The sequence below is a fragment of the Colletotrichum spaethianum genome, assembly GCF_022836535.1.
Source record: "Colletotrichum spaethianum MAFF 239500 DNA, contig10, whole genome shotgun sequence".
Lineage (NCBI taxonomy): Eukaryota > Fungi > Ascomycota > Sordariomycetes > Glomerellales > Glomerellaceae > Colletotrichum > Colletotrichum spaethianum.
The window spans coordinates 919904-935880 of record NW_026054780.1 but is presented as its reverse complement, the minus strand read 5'-3'; the positions used below and the strand labels follow the sequence as shown (position 1 = coordinate 935880).

At 53.0% G+C, this 15977-nt stretch overlaps 6 protein-coding genes across 6 annotated transcripts; 4 read left to right on the top strand and 2 right to left on the bottom strand.

Annotated features, from left to right (window-relative positions):
* Positions 1-2487: 2487 nt before the first annotated feature.
* ColSpa_04807 (protein RTM1) lies at positions 2488-3524 on the top strand (the record flags this gene model as incomplete). The annotated part of the gene is made up of 4 exons (XM_049271019.1): positions 2488-2650; positions 2716-2738; positions 2813-3038; positions 3091-3524. 4 exons carry the CDS (start codon positions 2488-2490, stop codon positions 3522-3524), a joined length of 846 nt encoding a protein of 281 aa, XP_049126976.1.
* A 294-nt stretch (positions 3525-3818) lies between these two features.
* Positions 3819-5142, bottom strand: ColSpa_04806 (uncharacterized protein; the record flags this gene model as incomplete). The annotated part of the gene is made up of 2 exons (XM_049271018.1): positions 3819-4834; positions 5094-5142. The coding sequence occupies 2 exons, from the start codon at positions 5140-5142 to the stop codon at positions 3819-3821; spliced, it is 1065 nt and encodes a 354-aa protein (XP_049126975.1).
* A 1368-nt stretch (positions 5143-6510) lies between these two features.
* ColSpa_04805 (uncharacterized protein) lies at positions 6511-7506 on the top strand (the record flags this gene model as incomplete). The annotated part of the gene is made up of 1 exon (XM_049271017.1): positions 6511-7506. One exon carries the CDS (start codon positions 6511-6513, stop codon positions 7504-7506), a length of 996 nt encoding a protein of 331 aa, XP_049126974.1.
* A 206-nt stretch (positions 7507-7712) lies between these two features.
* Positions 7713-9488, bottom strand: ColSpa_04804 (putative transporter MCH2; the record flags this gene model as incomplete). Its single annotated transcript, XM_049271016.1, has 1 exon — positions 7713-9488. The coding sequence occupies one exon, from the start codon at positions 9486-9488 to the stop codon at positions 7713-7715; it is 1776 nt and encodes a 591-aa protein (XP_049126973.1).
* A 903-nt stretch (positions 9489-10391) lies between these two features.
* ColSpa_04803 (uncharacterized protein) lies at positions 10392-12501 on the top strand (the record flags this gene model as incomplete). The annotated part of the gene is made up of 3 exons (XM_049271015.1): positions 10392-11212; positions 11320-11630; positions 11681-12501. The coding sequence occupies 3 exons, from the start codon at positions 10392-10394 to the stop codon at positions 12499-12501; spliced, it is 1953 nt and encodes a 650-aa protein (XP_049126972.1).
* Positions 12502-12949: 448 nt separating this feature from the next.
* ColSpa_04802 (vegetative incompatibility protein HET-E-1) lies at positions 12950-14758 on the top strand (the record flags this gene model as incomplete). The annotated part of the gene is made up of 1 exon (XM_049271014.1): positions 12950-14758. The coding sequence occupies one exon, from the start codon at positions 12950-12952 to the stop codon at positions 14756-14758; it is 1809 nt and encodes a 602-aa protein (XP_049126971.1).
* Positions 14759-15977: the final 1219 nt, after the last annotated feature.

Below are 15977 nucleotides of genomic sequence, written 5' to 3'. Positions count from 1 at the left end.
CCTTTTAAGACCCTCGACTATTCTCAAGAACTTAAAGATGGAAGAAGTTGGGTGCCAATGTTTCGTTCTCGAGTCTAACTGCTGCTTTTCTTCACACCAGCGAGCTCCTACAAGTGTTTCTAAACCGCTCTCGATACCACTTCACAATTTCGGCTCCTCGTCCCGATGACAAAATATTGCTCGGAATCCGTGGCCTATCTGTTTCCTGACAACACATTGCTGGACGAAGGGTTAGAATGAAGGCAGCGCTACCATACTATTTCTCAGAAGGGGAACTTTTAATCACAGGGAGAACTTTTACTCAGAAGAGGACACAAGTTGGTTGGAATAAAGCCGGAGGTTTGAGAACGCGCCTTTGAAAAGGGTCTATTGTCTGTATGTGGCCATCTAGTTGTGGGAAACACTGTGTATAGATGTACCCTTTATAAGAGCTCAATTCATAACCTTCCCCATACACTTGTCTCCGAGGCCACTCAATCATCTGCAAAAAGTCCGTGTACCCAGCCAAAAGGGAAGCAATGGTAGAGAACAATCGATCGGTCCATCCCTGCAAAAACCAGAACCCTTTCTCGGTTGCACCAAGAAGAACACAGAAGTACGAGAGAATAACAAGCGCGTGGGGGTCTGAAGCGTACATTTCCGTCATGATGGCGTCTGATACGACGTAGGGCCAGTACAGAAGCATCCCAACTTCAACATGCGTTCCCGCATGGGCAATTTGGTATGCCGCTCGTTCCAGCTCCAAGACGGCTTGTTTGTACTCCTTCCCTCGACTATCATCAAGAGTAGATACATAAAACCCTGTCAAACGCCCAAGTTCTTCAAATATGTCTCGCGGAAGCAAAGATTTCCCGAGAGAAGGGTTTCTAGGAAATTCGTTAGTTGAGATTGGTAAAAGGTAGAAAGGCCAAATACTTATACAGAGGATCCGACTCGTCGGCCGACCAGGCGCCAAAGGCTAGCGGGGCAAACCGCGACCTCTTTAGACGATTACCGAAAGCATTCAAGGTCGTTTGCATGCCCCTCACAAACTCGAAAAGCTCCAGTATCTCATGTACTGACGAAAAAGCGTGACGTGTGTCCCTAGCTTCGTGAACGCAACAGACACAGATTATCAGGAGTGCGGAAAAGCAGAAAACAGACTCCCAGGTATCTTCACTGAGTTCCAGCAGCGCGACGCGGAATCCCGCCAGACCAGATGCTTGATGATATGCGGCGATATCAAGGTACACGTTTCGTTCGTTCGGCAAAAGGTGTGCCTTGTGCACCGCCGATAATGCGAGGATCCCATGCATTACAAACGGAGATGAGTATGCTGTCTCTGGCACAACGACTTTCCATACATACTGCATGTCTATGCGAAGGGATATCGTGTTGCAAGTCTCGACCGAGTAGTGGTGCATGAGCTCGAGTCCTCGGCCCCAGATGTCCACATCTGATGAGGCTGGACCCGATGTGTGATTGGACAACAGACCCAGAACCCGAAAGTGGGGGATCTGATGAGGCTCTGGACTGGCAGCACCAGTCCTTGCCTGATCGTTCTCGCTAGCTGAAGTAGTCCATTTAGGACTTGGTTGCCCAGCTTGGGGATGCTGGCCCGATGTCTTCGAGAAACTACAACTGATGTCGAGTCTTGTGCAGTCGAAGCATGAAGGGTAAGTTTCATCACACTGTAAGATGTGAGACGTGAGGTCCAGTGTTTCGAGCCTAAGCGCGTTTATGGAAAGAATAAGCATTTGTCCGCGTACCTTGACTTTCCTCCGCTTGCAGTTTTGACACCCTGCGCGACTCTTGGTGTGCTTTCTACGGGTCGCCATAGTAGAATAATTGTTGCCCACAAACGTTAAAGCTAGTCAAGAAAACCTGGCCGTTCGGAAGCTGCGGGCAGTAGAGTTTAAAAACGCGGGAAAAAGGTGTGAACTTGCCGACAGGAAGCATAAAGCCGCGCTCCTATACTAGACCATTTCAGGATTGTCACCTAGTTGGGTAACGGGTCTTGCAGGAACTGGGGTTGCGCGGAGCAGTACGGAGAACAAAAGGAATGGAGAGATTATGCTGGGATCATTTCGTGGCTGCCTTGCGTTTCGCGAACCGCCCGGCGTTGACTCGAATAGCGCGCGGAATGTGAGGGGATCTTGTACTGTATACGAGAAAAACGAGGCCCCACTTGGTTGTACTCTACAGGATAGATGACGGAAGCGAGGTTAAACGAGAGTCCGCGAACGATACACTAAGCTTGAGGTCGCTCCACAATAGCTGCAAGGATTGCATCAAGTTCATGAGCTAGAGTAGTGCGCCCACGGCTTGGAAACGATGCGATATGGGGATGGGTCCCTTAAAGTCAATACCTTTTCCGCTTGTTGGGAAGTCTAAATGTCGTTTTTGATCATTCACTCTCTTGGGATCCTTTTCTAGCATCACTTGCTTAGTGTTCCACCGGCCGGAGTCTTTTACTTGCTGCGACAACTTTCGAACGAATTCGTAGTCATGGCGTCAGGCAACGACCTCTTCAAGCTTTATCGCTATGACCCGTCTATGGCCGCGGCGGTCATCTTCATTGTTCTCTTCTTCGGGATTACCGCATTCCATACGTACCAAGTAGTTCGCACCAAGACTTGGTTCTTCATCCCATTTGTCGTTGGAGGTTTCTGTATGTATCTTCTTACATTAATCGCCAATCCTACTATTCCCAGGCTAACTTCACCCCGTAAACAGGTCAATGGATCGGTTATATAGGAGTACGTCACAAAAATCCCCTCCGATCGAGATATATCGTCTAGCGGGTCTCTATCTAACAGCCTTCTAAACGTAGAGAGCGGTTTCCAGCGCCGAAAGCCCCGATTGGACTGTAAACCCGTACATCGTGCAGACACTCCTGCTGCTCGTTGCTCCAGCTCTTTATGCAGCCAGCATCTACATGATCCTCGGGCGTATAATCCTTCTCACCGAAGGCGAAGTTCACTCAATCATACGGCGAAAATGGTTGACCAAGCTTTTTGTATTTGGTGATGTGGTGTCATTTATTCTGCAAGGCGCTGGTAAGTTACATCAACTCATGCCTGGCTTTACCTTTCTAATACTGGCATGTAGGAGGCGGAATCATGGCCAGTGGTACGGTTGAAGCTCTCGAGAAGGGCGAGCACATCGTCATTGGTGGCTTGGTGGTCCAGATCATCTTCTTCTCGCTTTTCGCTGTCACGGCGGCCATCTTCCACAAACGACTGAGCCGGTTTCCAACGAGGAAGGTCCTTCAAACTGTCATTCCGTGGGAGACGTACATCTATGTCCTTTACGCTGCCTCCGTGCTCATCCTGGTGCGGTCAATCTTCCGTTTGATAGAGTATGCACAGGGGAACGACGGATATCTGATTTCGCATGAAGTCTTCCTGTACGTGTTTGATGCCGTCTTGATGTTCGCAACTATGTGTATATTTGCGTGGAAGCATCCGAGTAGCATCAACACTTTTCTTAAGGAGGGGGATCATGAAAGCCCAGACACAACTTCGAACTATGGTATGGCCTAAGCAGTCACGCACTGCATCATCAAGTAAGGATGTTGCGCGATAACTATACCTCTGTTTAACACGGACCTCATCAGGAGGCGAAAGAGTACACAGCATCTGGAGATAGAACTGGGGGAATAGACAGGTTAATTTTGAGGAATAGGTCGATTATAAGCCTTTAAGTAGAACAAATCATAATGGGCTCAAAGCTTTATTAACCTTCCGAACGATTCTTAGCAACCACTGTTGAAGCCCCAATGTATACGATGAATACTGATTATGCTTCTGCCGCCTCACCTTTCTGAAGTCTTCGATTCACACAGCCAACAAAGCGCAATTTCTCGCCCATTCCGTCCAGGATGCCCACTCAGGGTCGAGACCATGAAGAGTACTACACAGATCTTCAATAAGTCGCACACCAAACCCCTTCCCCCACCATCGGTCATGAATCATGAGCGCTAAAACACCATAATGAACCCAGATCAGTAATGCCATCGGGTCGCCCTGTTTGAAGAGGCTGACCAGCTTGTCATTGACCATCACAGGCCACGCCATAACGATAGAAATAGTCTGTGACGCCGCAACATCGCGGAAGCTCGCCTCAAGACTGTCAATACTAGAGATATAGACCTCCTGCGCCTCGGTGCCAACGTATTTTGTCATGAATCCGGCGCGCTGGCGCAGGCGTGCCATGGCTGCCTCCACCTGTCCGCTCGGCATGATGCATGGATTCGAATGGCGTCGGTCAACCTTTTGGAAAAGGGGGCTAAACATCCCGCTTTGGATAGCCTCTGAATACACCTGTGAGGTCAAAGCGATGCCCTTGAGAAGCTCATAGATTGAGAAGATGGTCTCGGCGGGCGATACGGGCTGCCGTTCCGTATAGGCCGCAGGCATCGCGAAGCCGAGGACCGTAAGGATGACAGAGAAGATGAAGATGGCCTCGTAGTTGTCGTCATTGATATGGAGGAGCGCCGTACGATACCCGATTAGTCCGGAGTTTTGATATTGGACGGCAGCCTCTGTGTAAGCCCAGCCCATGGAAGGGTCAAGGTGGGCGTAGTGGAGCGCCGCGATGGATAAGAGGCCATCCATGAGGTATTCATGCCGCATGGCTTTTTTCGGGATGGCCGTTTTCCACAGTTCAATCTGTTGAGGTATTTCTCCCAGCGTCTCGCACGTTGCAGTTCCGTAGTGGTGCATCAGATGAAGTTCCTTGAGTCGTGTGGCCTTGGAGTAGTGTCGCTCGGTGGCCGGCGGATGAACGGTGTCACGAGACTGGGCGTTCAGCTCCGGTCCAGATCCTAAATTCGAAAGCTTTATGGCCGAATCTTCTACGGCGTTTCTAGTACTCTCCGAGAAACTACATTTTTTTTGTCGTCTCACACAGTTGTCGCATGACGGCCTCTTTTCGTCGCACTATTGTCGCTGGTCAGTCGCTAGGGTCGAACATGAAGACTGCATGCCGTGTTTGCAAGGACAACGAAATCAGCGGATCTGCTCCGTGCAGATCACATATACCTCGTTTGGAGACCCCGATTGAACGTTTTACAGTCCTTGGGAAACTTACCTTGACTCTCCGCTGCTTACACTGGAGACAGCCGGCCCGGGATTTCCGATGAGGCTTCCGCGGCGCCATGACGAGCGGTCCCTCACTTTCTCGAAACAGTCAGCAGTGGGTTCGAGACTCGGGTATCGGTTGGGTACGTGTGCGAACGAAGACGAGAAAAGAATCTGAATAAACGAGAATAAAACCCGAGGTGTCTAGCGGTCTCACCAACACAGCCACTGACCCACACCGCTATGACATGCACATAGCGCTTGAATACGAGCGATCTCGTATAAAGCGCGTATCGGCGTATCCCACCGGTCTGATTACTTGCGGCACTACTCTAGTGTCATTGCGGATTGGTGACACTGAACAGGGTCGGCATTGTAGCCGGGCTTGCCAGCACCTCAAAAGTATACTTCGGCCTCCTAGGCATATATACAAGATGGTTCCATGAGATTGACTCTTGACACATTGATTTACCGTTCAATTCCGCAGATCTGGCTAGGCACGGGCACAGCATTGAGCTTATTCGGCTTTAACTTTCGGATATAAGCAGTCGTTGTTTAGTCATGCACCCGGCCAATGACGTGGTTTCACAAGTCAGGTCACAGTCAGTTACATTACACTTCCATCAACTAAAATTCAATGCTTTAAGGTATCATTACAGCAGCCTTTTCATCGGGAAACCTCCAAGTTCTGATCTGCCATCTCATCTGGCTTGTTCCACAGACCATTGCGACACTCCCATCATGGAATCCCACAGACGCTCACACGCCACTACATTCAGCCTCAAGAGTCCTCCCACGGATCGGAGACACAACAATGCGCATTAGATAAGCCAGCACCACAATCGGTGAGAGCGCCAAGACCAACGCCAAGGAAAAAAACACGTTCTGGCACCTATCATTTCGCACCACGCGACCCTCTCTTCGGGGCCTGGTACCGCCCATTTTTGCTCCGTTGATGTAATCTTTCTCTGCCCAGTATGTGTGTGTCTGTGTCTGTGTTTACCCCCGCTCTCTCGCTCTCTCCATTCCTCCCTCACTTTCTCAAATTCACCATCCAAGTAAAACAGCCCGCCGTTCCGGACAAAGATGCCAGCGACAGGTGTGTTGGCGACATCGACTTCCTAGCACCTCGCTTGCGCCTATCAAGCCCCATTCCAAGCAGACCATTCCGTGGTCGGAGGAAAGCCCCCCGGCCCCTAAGCCTCCAGTGAGCGCTTCCCGTTCGAACCCACACCCCGCCCGCGAACAGCAACGGCACGGCGCCTAGCCCAAAAAACCTCACCCAACGTTGCCGTACTTCCGCGTGCCAAACCGTCCCAGGAGCCCGGACACCCAGCACCGCAACCCAGTGCGCCGGGGCGCCGTGGATATTCCCGGCCGGGGCCTTGGTGTCGGTTCTTGGCCCTCTGGTCTCTCCTTTACGAAAATAAAACGTAACACGCAAGCCATGAGACTCGTCTCTCTGAGTCTCATGGGATCCTCCCTCCTCACGGGGCCCGCCCTCGCGACGGTCCCCATACTCACCGAGGTCTCTCTCAAGGGCTGTGCCGACGTGTCCTGTCCGGCCGGGGCCGTCGACGACCTCGTCGGCGAGTCCAACTGCACCCTCGGAGGCTCAGTCCTGCGACGCGTTGGCATCGCCCCTGAGGTCCTCGACATCCCCATCGACGACAGCAACACCACGGACATCCGCAAACTGTCCATCACCGTCGCCACCGTCGCCAACACTGCCTCCCAGAGCTCCCCCAACTGGATGAAGAAGCAGCTCTACACCCAGTCATATTACCTCGGTGCCCCCTCCGGGCTGAACCTCTCCTCGGAGCGATACCCCAAGGGGTGCGCCCTCATCTTCCAGCACCTGTTCCAGACGCTGCCCATCGCCCACGAGGTGCCCGACCTCGACACAACGGACTGCAGCCCGTGGCTGCAGCAGTCGTGCATGGACGAGATCACGGGCTACGTGGACGACTTCCGCGCCGACCACGCCAAGAACGAGACCCTGCCGCGGTGCCAGGAGCTGGCCATGTACTTGGAGGAGCGCACGCGCAAGGACAAGAACTTCCACTGCAACCTCATCGCCGGCGCCGTGAACATCACCGGCGCCGAAACCATCGGGCCCGACGCCCCGACGGAGCTGGCGCAAAATGCCGGCGACAACAACGACTGCCACCCGACGCTGCCGCACTCCTACGACATGCTAAAGCTGACGGACGTCGAGCTCATCCTAGACGAGGAGGGGAGCACGACGAAGCCTACGGGCGGGTTGAATGGCTACACGCCCGTGATGAGCGTGCTGTTTGACAAGCTGCTCTACTCGCAGTGGATCTGCATGAAGACGATGAGCGAGTTCGACAGGGAGAACTCGAGTGCGAGGACGAGCACACCGGCGTTGGCCGGTCTGGTGATGGGGTTGGCGACCCTGCTGGCTATTCTGATGCTGTAAAATCTTTTTCTGGCAACAGTGGGAGACAAGGCGGCGTTTAGATCACGAGAGGAAAAAACAGGACTGGCCCGGATTATTTATGACTTTATGCGATATATACCCAATGAAAGCATGGCGATAGATATGTTTACACCTTACCCAGCCTCATGTCCCTGCCCAAACGCCGATGTGCATGCCGCAGTTGTGCAAATACGATATAGATGCCTTTAGATAATGATGCCGCGCTGCGCCCATCCGCCCTTGCCCTTCCAGGCAAACAGAATCATGCCGCATGCCACCCAGACAGTAACGGCCATGGCCCAGAACGTGGGTGCGTAGCACTGCTGGCCGTAGCAGAACACGTCTCCACCGCCCTCGCGCTGGGGCGAGTTCTCTGCACCGGACTGATACACCGCCGAGTAGACGAGACCCCAAAAGGTCGACCCAAGAGCGGGGAACATGGCGACGATTCCCCAGTTGGTTGCAAAGTTCTCAACGCCCCAGATGACCGTGATGATGATGGGCGTCAGACTGAATACGGCACCGTAGCCGGAGCCGATCAGACCAGACACGATCCAGAAACGTTCGCCATGCTCTTGGATGAAGCCGGAGGCCAGGGCGACCAGACCCAAAGATAGCACAATGGCGAAGAAGAGGAGGAAAGCAACACGAGAAATGGTAGGCCTGCCTCGAAGGAAAGGAGACGTCGAGGACACCTGCAGGTGCTGCGTCTGCGGCGAAGGTGCGAGAAGGTCGGTCAAGGTTCCAGTAGCTAAGCGAGCGACCGTGCTCGTGATCCCAACAATGGAAACGTGCGTCGCGGCCGACGTCGGAGGTCCGGCGTAACGCATGGTGGGAGGGTACAGAGTCCCGATGACCGTGCCGAGGTTATTAATGAACGCCTCTCCAGGTCCAATCATCAGCAGGAACCCCAGGGCAAAACACCACATGGTCTTGTCGGTAAGGAAGCTTCTCGTCTCGGCGTTGAGCACCATCTTCTTCCTAAGTTTGGCGTCATCCTCCGCCGGCCCAAGCACGCCGCCGTCTTCTTCGTCGATTTGGCCGATTGAGCCGTACGCCCTGCTGCGTTCAAGGTCGCGAGCGCTGAGGAATGAGGTGCTGCGTTCCAAAAGGCCGCTCCGTTCGAGCTCTTCGGCCGCTTCCTCAAAGATGTCTTCTTCGTCGACAACCTTCAGCGTGAATGTCCCGACAACTCCGACAATCAGCAGAAGAATGGCGAGGAAGACGAAGAAGCGGAACACATCCAGGTCCCCCGCGGAGCCGTCCGGTAGGCGCTCGTAGAAGACATGGCTACCAAGCTGGCTCAGCCACATGCCGCTTAGTCCGAAGGCAGCAATGGGCACAGCAAGAGCCAGTCCGCGATGCTTTCCCTTGCCAAAGTTCTTTGCGCATGTCGCAACGGCCGCCAGGTACATGGAGCAGGTACCGACGCCGACGCAGACGAACGCAAAGATCATCAGTGGATAGGTCCAGTCGGCACCACCAGCGATTCGCTTTCCAGCATAGTCGCGCAGGCCGCCCAGATTCTCCGCCTCGAGCTTCCGGTATGTTGCAGCAGCCAACCCGTAGCCGCCGCCAAACAGTATAGCCGCCAGGAGGGAGAGAGGTGGGGTGCCAACGCGGTCGCAGATGTAGCCGAGGAAGGAGACGGGGAGGTAGAGGGCGATGGAGCTGCTGATGGCGAGTCCGTTGACCTGGAACTGAGTGTAATGCAGGCGTTCCTGGAAGATGTGGCCGTACATGGAAAAGACGGTGATGGAGCCAGCGCAAAGGGCGGAGATCAGGGCGGCAAAGAAGGAGATGGCTCGCAAGGTGCTGGCCGCGCGCCGGCTTCGGCGCTTCCGCCTCGAGGGTCTTTCGGAGTCGAAGGAGGATCGCGAGCTGAATCGGCTAATGGTGGAGGAGGCATCGTCATCGTCGTGAGCTGTTGCAACGACAGTCCGGTCGTCGGACGGGGTTGGCGGGCTCGAGGCTCGCGCCATGGTGGCAGCTTCGACACGGAACTTCGGATGTGGGATGGAATGCGAGTGCGATTGCGATTCGCAAATTGCGCCACGGGTCGACGGTGAGTAACAAATAAGAAAGAGACGAATTAGACAGAAGAAACAAAACGGCTGCAGGTCATTCTCGCCCTCGGAAACCAAACGGAGAATTATGGGAAGCTCGAGGTTTTAGAAAAGGGCGAGACTGAGCATTAGGGACATGAACGGAAGCAGAGAGGAGAAGTCTCGGGATGCGGATGGCGGATGGACGCTGGAGGAAGCCGACCGGGGGAATGGCGGAAGGTGGTGGGAGGAGACGGGGAGTCCGCGTCGCAGTCAGAGTCACGATTTCGCACGTCAGCAGGCCGCCTCTGTCACCTAATGATGTCGTGCTTGCAGCAGCGGCCAAGGTGGACCCTCGTTAGGGTGTTTGAAGTCTGCTGGACTGTGTTGTCCGGCTGAAAGTTGGAACGCTGACACAGCGCCGAGCACAGGGCCTACAGTGCACGCTGCGCTGTGGGTGACGTTCAAAGAGTGCTAGCAGCGGCGTTTGGCCGCTCTAGAAGCTGGGGTGAACCAAGCAGCTACCGCGGACCAGAGTAGCCGAACGGGCCCATATCGGATAGCTAAGCGAGATCGGAGCCCGGTCAAGTCGCTGCCGAGGTTCCGTCGCCGACACATTTCACCACACTGAGGCAAAGCTACGACGACCGTCTCCCTTCGGTGAGCTCTTTCCCGGCCACCTGTCTCGGTGTACCGCCGCCCAATTGGAAGCCAGCCTTCACGTGTGCACAACTACGCGCCGGCGGACTTCCAAGTGCCACCCCAAATCTTCTCACTCAAATATCCTTCCTTGGTCCACGATGTCAATTGCTGCTCGCAAAGCCTGATCGTTCCTTAAGGATGACGCCGCTCGCCGAAGGCCAAATGACCAGCGAAAGGAAACACAACAGCACAGATGTGGACGAGCACTTCGTCACCGAATGTTTCTCACGGCTGACTCGCGACGATGGCTTACCCGACGTTCCTCTTCGGCAGGCAAATCTGCGCAATCTTGTCAACTCTATCTCTCCATGGGAGCTGATATACCTGAAATTGTTGATTCGGAACACAACCGCAAAACTTGCGGATATGCCCGACCTTCCTGAAGAGATAGTCGCCACAATCTCCACCAAGCTCGACTATCGTGACGCTCTCAACTGCACCCAAGTCTCAAAAGGATGGCGAAGGGCCTGGACGGCTGACCTCGTTATCAAAGACGTTGCACGAGCCCACTTCCCGGGTCTGGTCGAGTCGCATCCCGAGGCATCGCCCTGGTCCCTTCTTCAGCCTGTTGCGGCAAAGGCCACTGCTCGTGCACAAGGGAAATACATAGCGTCACTCTCCATGACCACGGCAGGGTCCTCGTTGGCTGACTGTACCCCGCTCAAGCTCGACGATCGCAGTCTTGAACACGCCAAGTACAATCCCAGTCCAGCAGAACCATCGGCTGCTCTAGACAACCATGCCTATTACCGCCAGTCTTACTACGGCCACGCTTATTGCGATGGGAGGATTGCTTGGCAATGGGATGCTTTCAGCTTCTTCATTGATGACATTCGTGCCATGACCAGGACTCTAGCATCGCCCTCGGATCTTGTCATCAAGGGCGAAAGAGACTTTGTCGTGTCAGGGTTGTCGAAAAAGCTTCTAGTTCTCGCCAACTCCAGGACGGAAAGGGCCTTGTAAGTTATGACAGCTTGGGGTGTTCCTGCTTTATCTTTTCGTCACGGCCTTTATGTCTATGACTGCCTTGCCGTGTGAGCTCAGTACTGCTAATCAACTAAGCTAGGATTGTCTACCACCTCGAAAAGAACCAGTACCGACGAGTGACCTTGCCATCTCGAATGCATGAAATCAACCTCCACAACGAGACCTTTGTGGTCACTTTTAACAAATCCCGTGCTAATGCAGACCCCCATGTATGGCGATGGGGAGGTGGCCTTGCCAAGCTGAAAGCCCCCGATTTCCCCGAGACCACCAAGGACCTTGACGGACTCTTCTTCGAACACCTTCCATTAGATATAACCCGTGAAGTGCGCTTCATTTTCCACCCGGCCAATGACAACTTTGTCTACCTCGTCACTGCTTTCTTCGTCTTGCGTAAGCCAAGTTTGAGCCTCTGCCTTTTATGTGGCTGCCAGCTAACACAGTGGTACACAAAGCTCTGGGTAGCTCCAGTGAGCAAGAGTCGGATGTTTCTGATACCGAGCATATTGAACCTCGTAAATCCGTCATCGTGGTGTACAAGTTTGACAACATAAAGTGCGTGCAGACGTTCAGCTACGAGACCACTGTGTTCGACCGATCAGGATCTCTTCGGTTGCCACTACGTTGCCAGCAGATGAATTCCTATGGGCTCTACAACCTTGGAGTCTTGTTCGAACATACCTCTGCCAATGCTGATCACTGCAAGGCTACTGGTGTAAGGTCTGCGACCACGCCAAGCATGACACTCTTCCAAATCAATTTCGATACGGTTAATGAGACTTTCTCAAACAACATTCAGGAGCTCAGTGGGCTGCGTCGACCACTTTGGGATGCCCGCAACTGGGAACCGGCGCTTTCAGGTGGTGTTGTGTGGAATGATCTCATCTACTACATACAGAACGGTACCGCCCGTATGGGGAATGATGCTTCCTTGGGCTGGAAGTCCAGAATCGAAATCCGGGGCGTCAGAGCATTATGCATTGCCGACGGCTCGTCAACGCTGATTGTCGACGAAGATTCGCCTTGGTTCAGTGAGGAGGAGGGTTCTCGAAGCATTGCGGTGGACGACGATTTCTTAGTGGTAATTTCCGATAAAGGTTATGATGCGTGGAACTTTGGAGACTCTGGCTTGAGAGACAAGCCGTGGAGACGCAGCGCCGGACCCCTGTGGCGGCTGCGTCTTACAACCCAGGACACTGATTGCCCCGTCCAAGGCTGCAGCTGTCCGGACAATAATACTAGCTGCCGTATATTTGGAGGCTAATACAAAGGGGGTATGTTCATATAAAAGGGGCTCTGTGGCTGTGAGCTGGGCACATAACCCTCCAAAGGACAGACCATGGTAACTTGACCCAAGTTCTCCAAGAGCACCTTCAGTTAAACAAGTTTGTTGTTCAAAATGGCTGCTTGAAATAAATGAATGTCGTTGTGATTCACCCAATCCAACACTAAGTCGGTGGTGGTCTCATGTGAGGGCAGCCGGTGCCAGCCGGCCCGCTGCCAAGACCCATTCAGCTACAAATCACCAATTACCGGGAGGGTGACAACGAAGCTAATTAATACAGGATTCTCCTCTCCCCATACAACAGTTAGCACCTTCCCGCTTTCACCGTCTTTCGCAACAGCCGTGCCACCTGACAAGAGGTGGCTTCCGATCGGCCCCAGACGCGGATATCGCATTACGGAATGCAGTTGGTACTGTGGCACTTACTATGCGTCTCATCAACACCAACACGCTGTCTCTAGATGAGTTTTACGGCGACGAAGTTCCCCGATATGCGATAGTCTCACATACGTGGAGCGCCGGGGAGGTCGCCTTTCAAGACTGGGGCGACCCCAGCATCGCGAGGGAGAAGAGGGGGTTCCAGAAAATTGAGCTCGCCAGGGCGCAGGCTCTCCGTGATGGGCTCGATTATCTGTGGATTGACACATGCTGTATCAACAAGGAAAGTTCTGCCGAGCTCTCGGAGGCCATCAACTCGATGTTCTCTTGGTACGAGTACTCTGTAAAGTGCTATGCCTACTTATCGGATATCGAACATTCTGGAGAGTTGGTTGATGAATGCAACGAGAGCGACAAATATCAAACGCTGTCTCGCAGTCGGTGGTTCACTCGTGGCTGGACGCTTCAGGAACTCCTGGCGCCACGAGAGGTCCTCTTCTTTTCCAATGAATGGAATCTCTTAGGAAACCGAAAGTCGCTAGCGGGCGCCATCCAAAGAATCACAAACATCGACTGTCAGTATCTCCATAGAAGGAGCAAAAAGCTCCTCTCCAGCGCCAGCGTCGCGGAGCGCATGTCCTGGCTCTCCTGCCGCAAAACCACGCGGGTGGAGGACATGGCCTATTGCATGCTCGGGATCTTTGACATCAACATGCCGCTCCTCTACGGCGAAGGCGCAAAGGCCTTTACGAGGCTGCAAGAGGAGATTCTCAAGACGTCGACGGACCAGTCACTCTTCTGCTGGTCTTGGACTGAGACAGACCCTGGCTCGTGGGTCAGTATGCTGGCGCCTTCGCCAAGGAACTTTAGGAACGGGCAGGAGTACCAGCCCGCGAATGACGCGACGAGTAGGCCGGTGCCGTACTCCATGACGAATTTTGGGCTCTCGATACAGCTCACTCTGATTCATCCAACGGACATTCGTATCTCCAATTTTGGATTTCGTCCACCACAGTACATTGGCGTATTGGCTGCCAGCACTAAGGACGGCTATCTCATTGGAGTTCCGCTAGAAGAAACTGGGGTCACGGATACATACCGTGTTATTCGCGACTTCCCACGTCCGATTGCTTTGCAATGGACCAATCTCCGCGCTCTCAAGGCAGAGAACCTAAAAGTTGAAGTCCATGACATATTTGTTCCCTCCAAGTCTCCTGGACGAAACCTCGACGTTGTCCAAGTAAAACCTTACGACTCGAGCTTTCATCTCGGGGAGTACGCCATCATGCTTCTTATCATTAACAGCAGAGGCTCAGGGGGAGAAATATTCACTCGTGTTGAGGCGATACCGAGGTATACAGATTCCATGGCAGGCTTTATTCCGATGAAGAAGTTCAAACTGCCAAAGAACTTGGCAAACAATACCTCGTCTTCGGCAACCTTTCGTGCGACTGAAGCGCATGGAGCCCTAGTGCGCCTTCATTCCAACTCTCTGAGTCAGAAAGACGGAGCTCTTTGTCTTCTCTTCGGGGTCCTGGTCAACGAAGAGAGGCAGACCAAGTGGATATTTAGATATCTTGACGTCCTCACCGAGCCAAAGAATTCTTTTAGCGAGGCGAATCTAGAAAGACTGCTGAGAGACGAAGCAAAAAACTGGAGACCACCATTGAAAGTAGAGGCTAAAAACGTTTCTGCTCAAGCAAATGACAGGAGACGGGTGACGAAGCGGGATAGTATCACCACCACATTCGGGCCAGAGTTTAGGGCCGAGGTTAACGATAGGAGGACGGTGGCCAAGGCTGCGCATGTTATTGTTTCCAATTTTTCGACGGCACTGAGGACGGTAGAGTCATTGTAGGTTTTGATGGAGTCCAAACTGTTATTTTTGGACGCTCTTTATCTTTGTTCCACGTCATCGAATGTATCCCATAAAGTGATGCTGTCTCTGAGAAGAGAAGCAAACCTGTCCAAATTTGCAAGTTGCCCACAGCTTGGGAAGCTTGTCACTTCCTCTTAGTGTGATTTCTGCAACAGTCCCCAAGAGCACAGGTCTCTGCAGTAGTCGGATTTCCAAATTCTTGAGGTCTGGCTCCAACACGTTAAAGATGGTTTTACAGAGCTCTTGCGAGCTTTCCAACTCTGCTATTTTTAACCGCGGCCTCCGGTTGACAGCTAAGTCTCACATCACTTGTACTTTGGCTCGATTGCTGGTGATTCTTATAATGCACCAGTCGAATTGGTCCAGCAGTGTACCTATATCGATACAGTTTACCAAACCAAGTGGACGTGTTGGGATACCATTTTTAGCTCTGTAGTCCGATTGTAGTGCTAATTATCAGGCAAACTGAGCTGTCAGTACACGGAATGTATTTCATCAATGCGTGGACGGGACCAACTAACATGTAGAATATTTTATTGCTTCTGCATATGCTCTACATGTACGACTTGTCATTGGCATGCAAGTGGGCTCCTCTCTCTCAGCTTCCTTCCGTAGCGCAGGAACAGAGGGGGCACAACGCACAGCACTGTCGCGAGGGCAGCAAAAATAGATGATGCTTTGTTCGGGTTGACCGAGTGAAACAAAAAGCCGCCGATCAATGGGAATGCCGCGCAAAGTAACGCGCGGGTGAGTCCCAATGCCGCAAAGGCGCTGGCCGTATAGGTCTGATAACAGTCCGTAAGGTACCCAGCTAATACGTAATCGTATTCGTTCACCGCATACCCAATAGGTATAAGGGCTGCCGTCGGGATGGCCCAGTGGATCAACACGCTCGGCGGGATTGTCCATGCAAACAACCAGAGACCTCCAGCCAGGAGGGGCGCTCCGATAAGAACGCCAGCAAGCTTAGACTCTGGGGTGATGGGCAACGCCTTTGCAGAGCGGCTGGAAAGAACGCGGGTATCGTAGATGCGTGTAAGTACGCTCGCTAGGATACCGATCCCCAAGGCAAGGAAAGGCATATTTTTCCAACCGTTGTCAAGGCCCAATGAAACGTACACCCTCGGTAATACGTCCGTAAAAAGGTAGATCAGGCCGAACGCAATCGCACTGACAGTGGACACGAGGAACACGATTG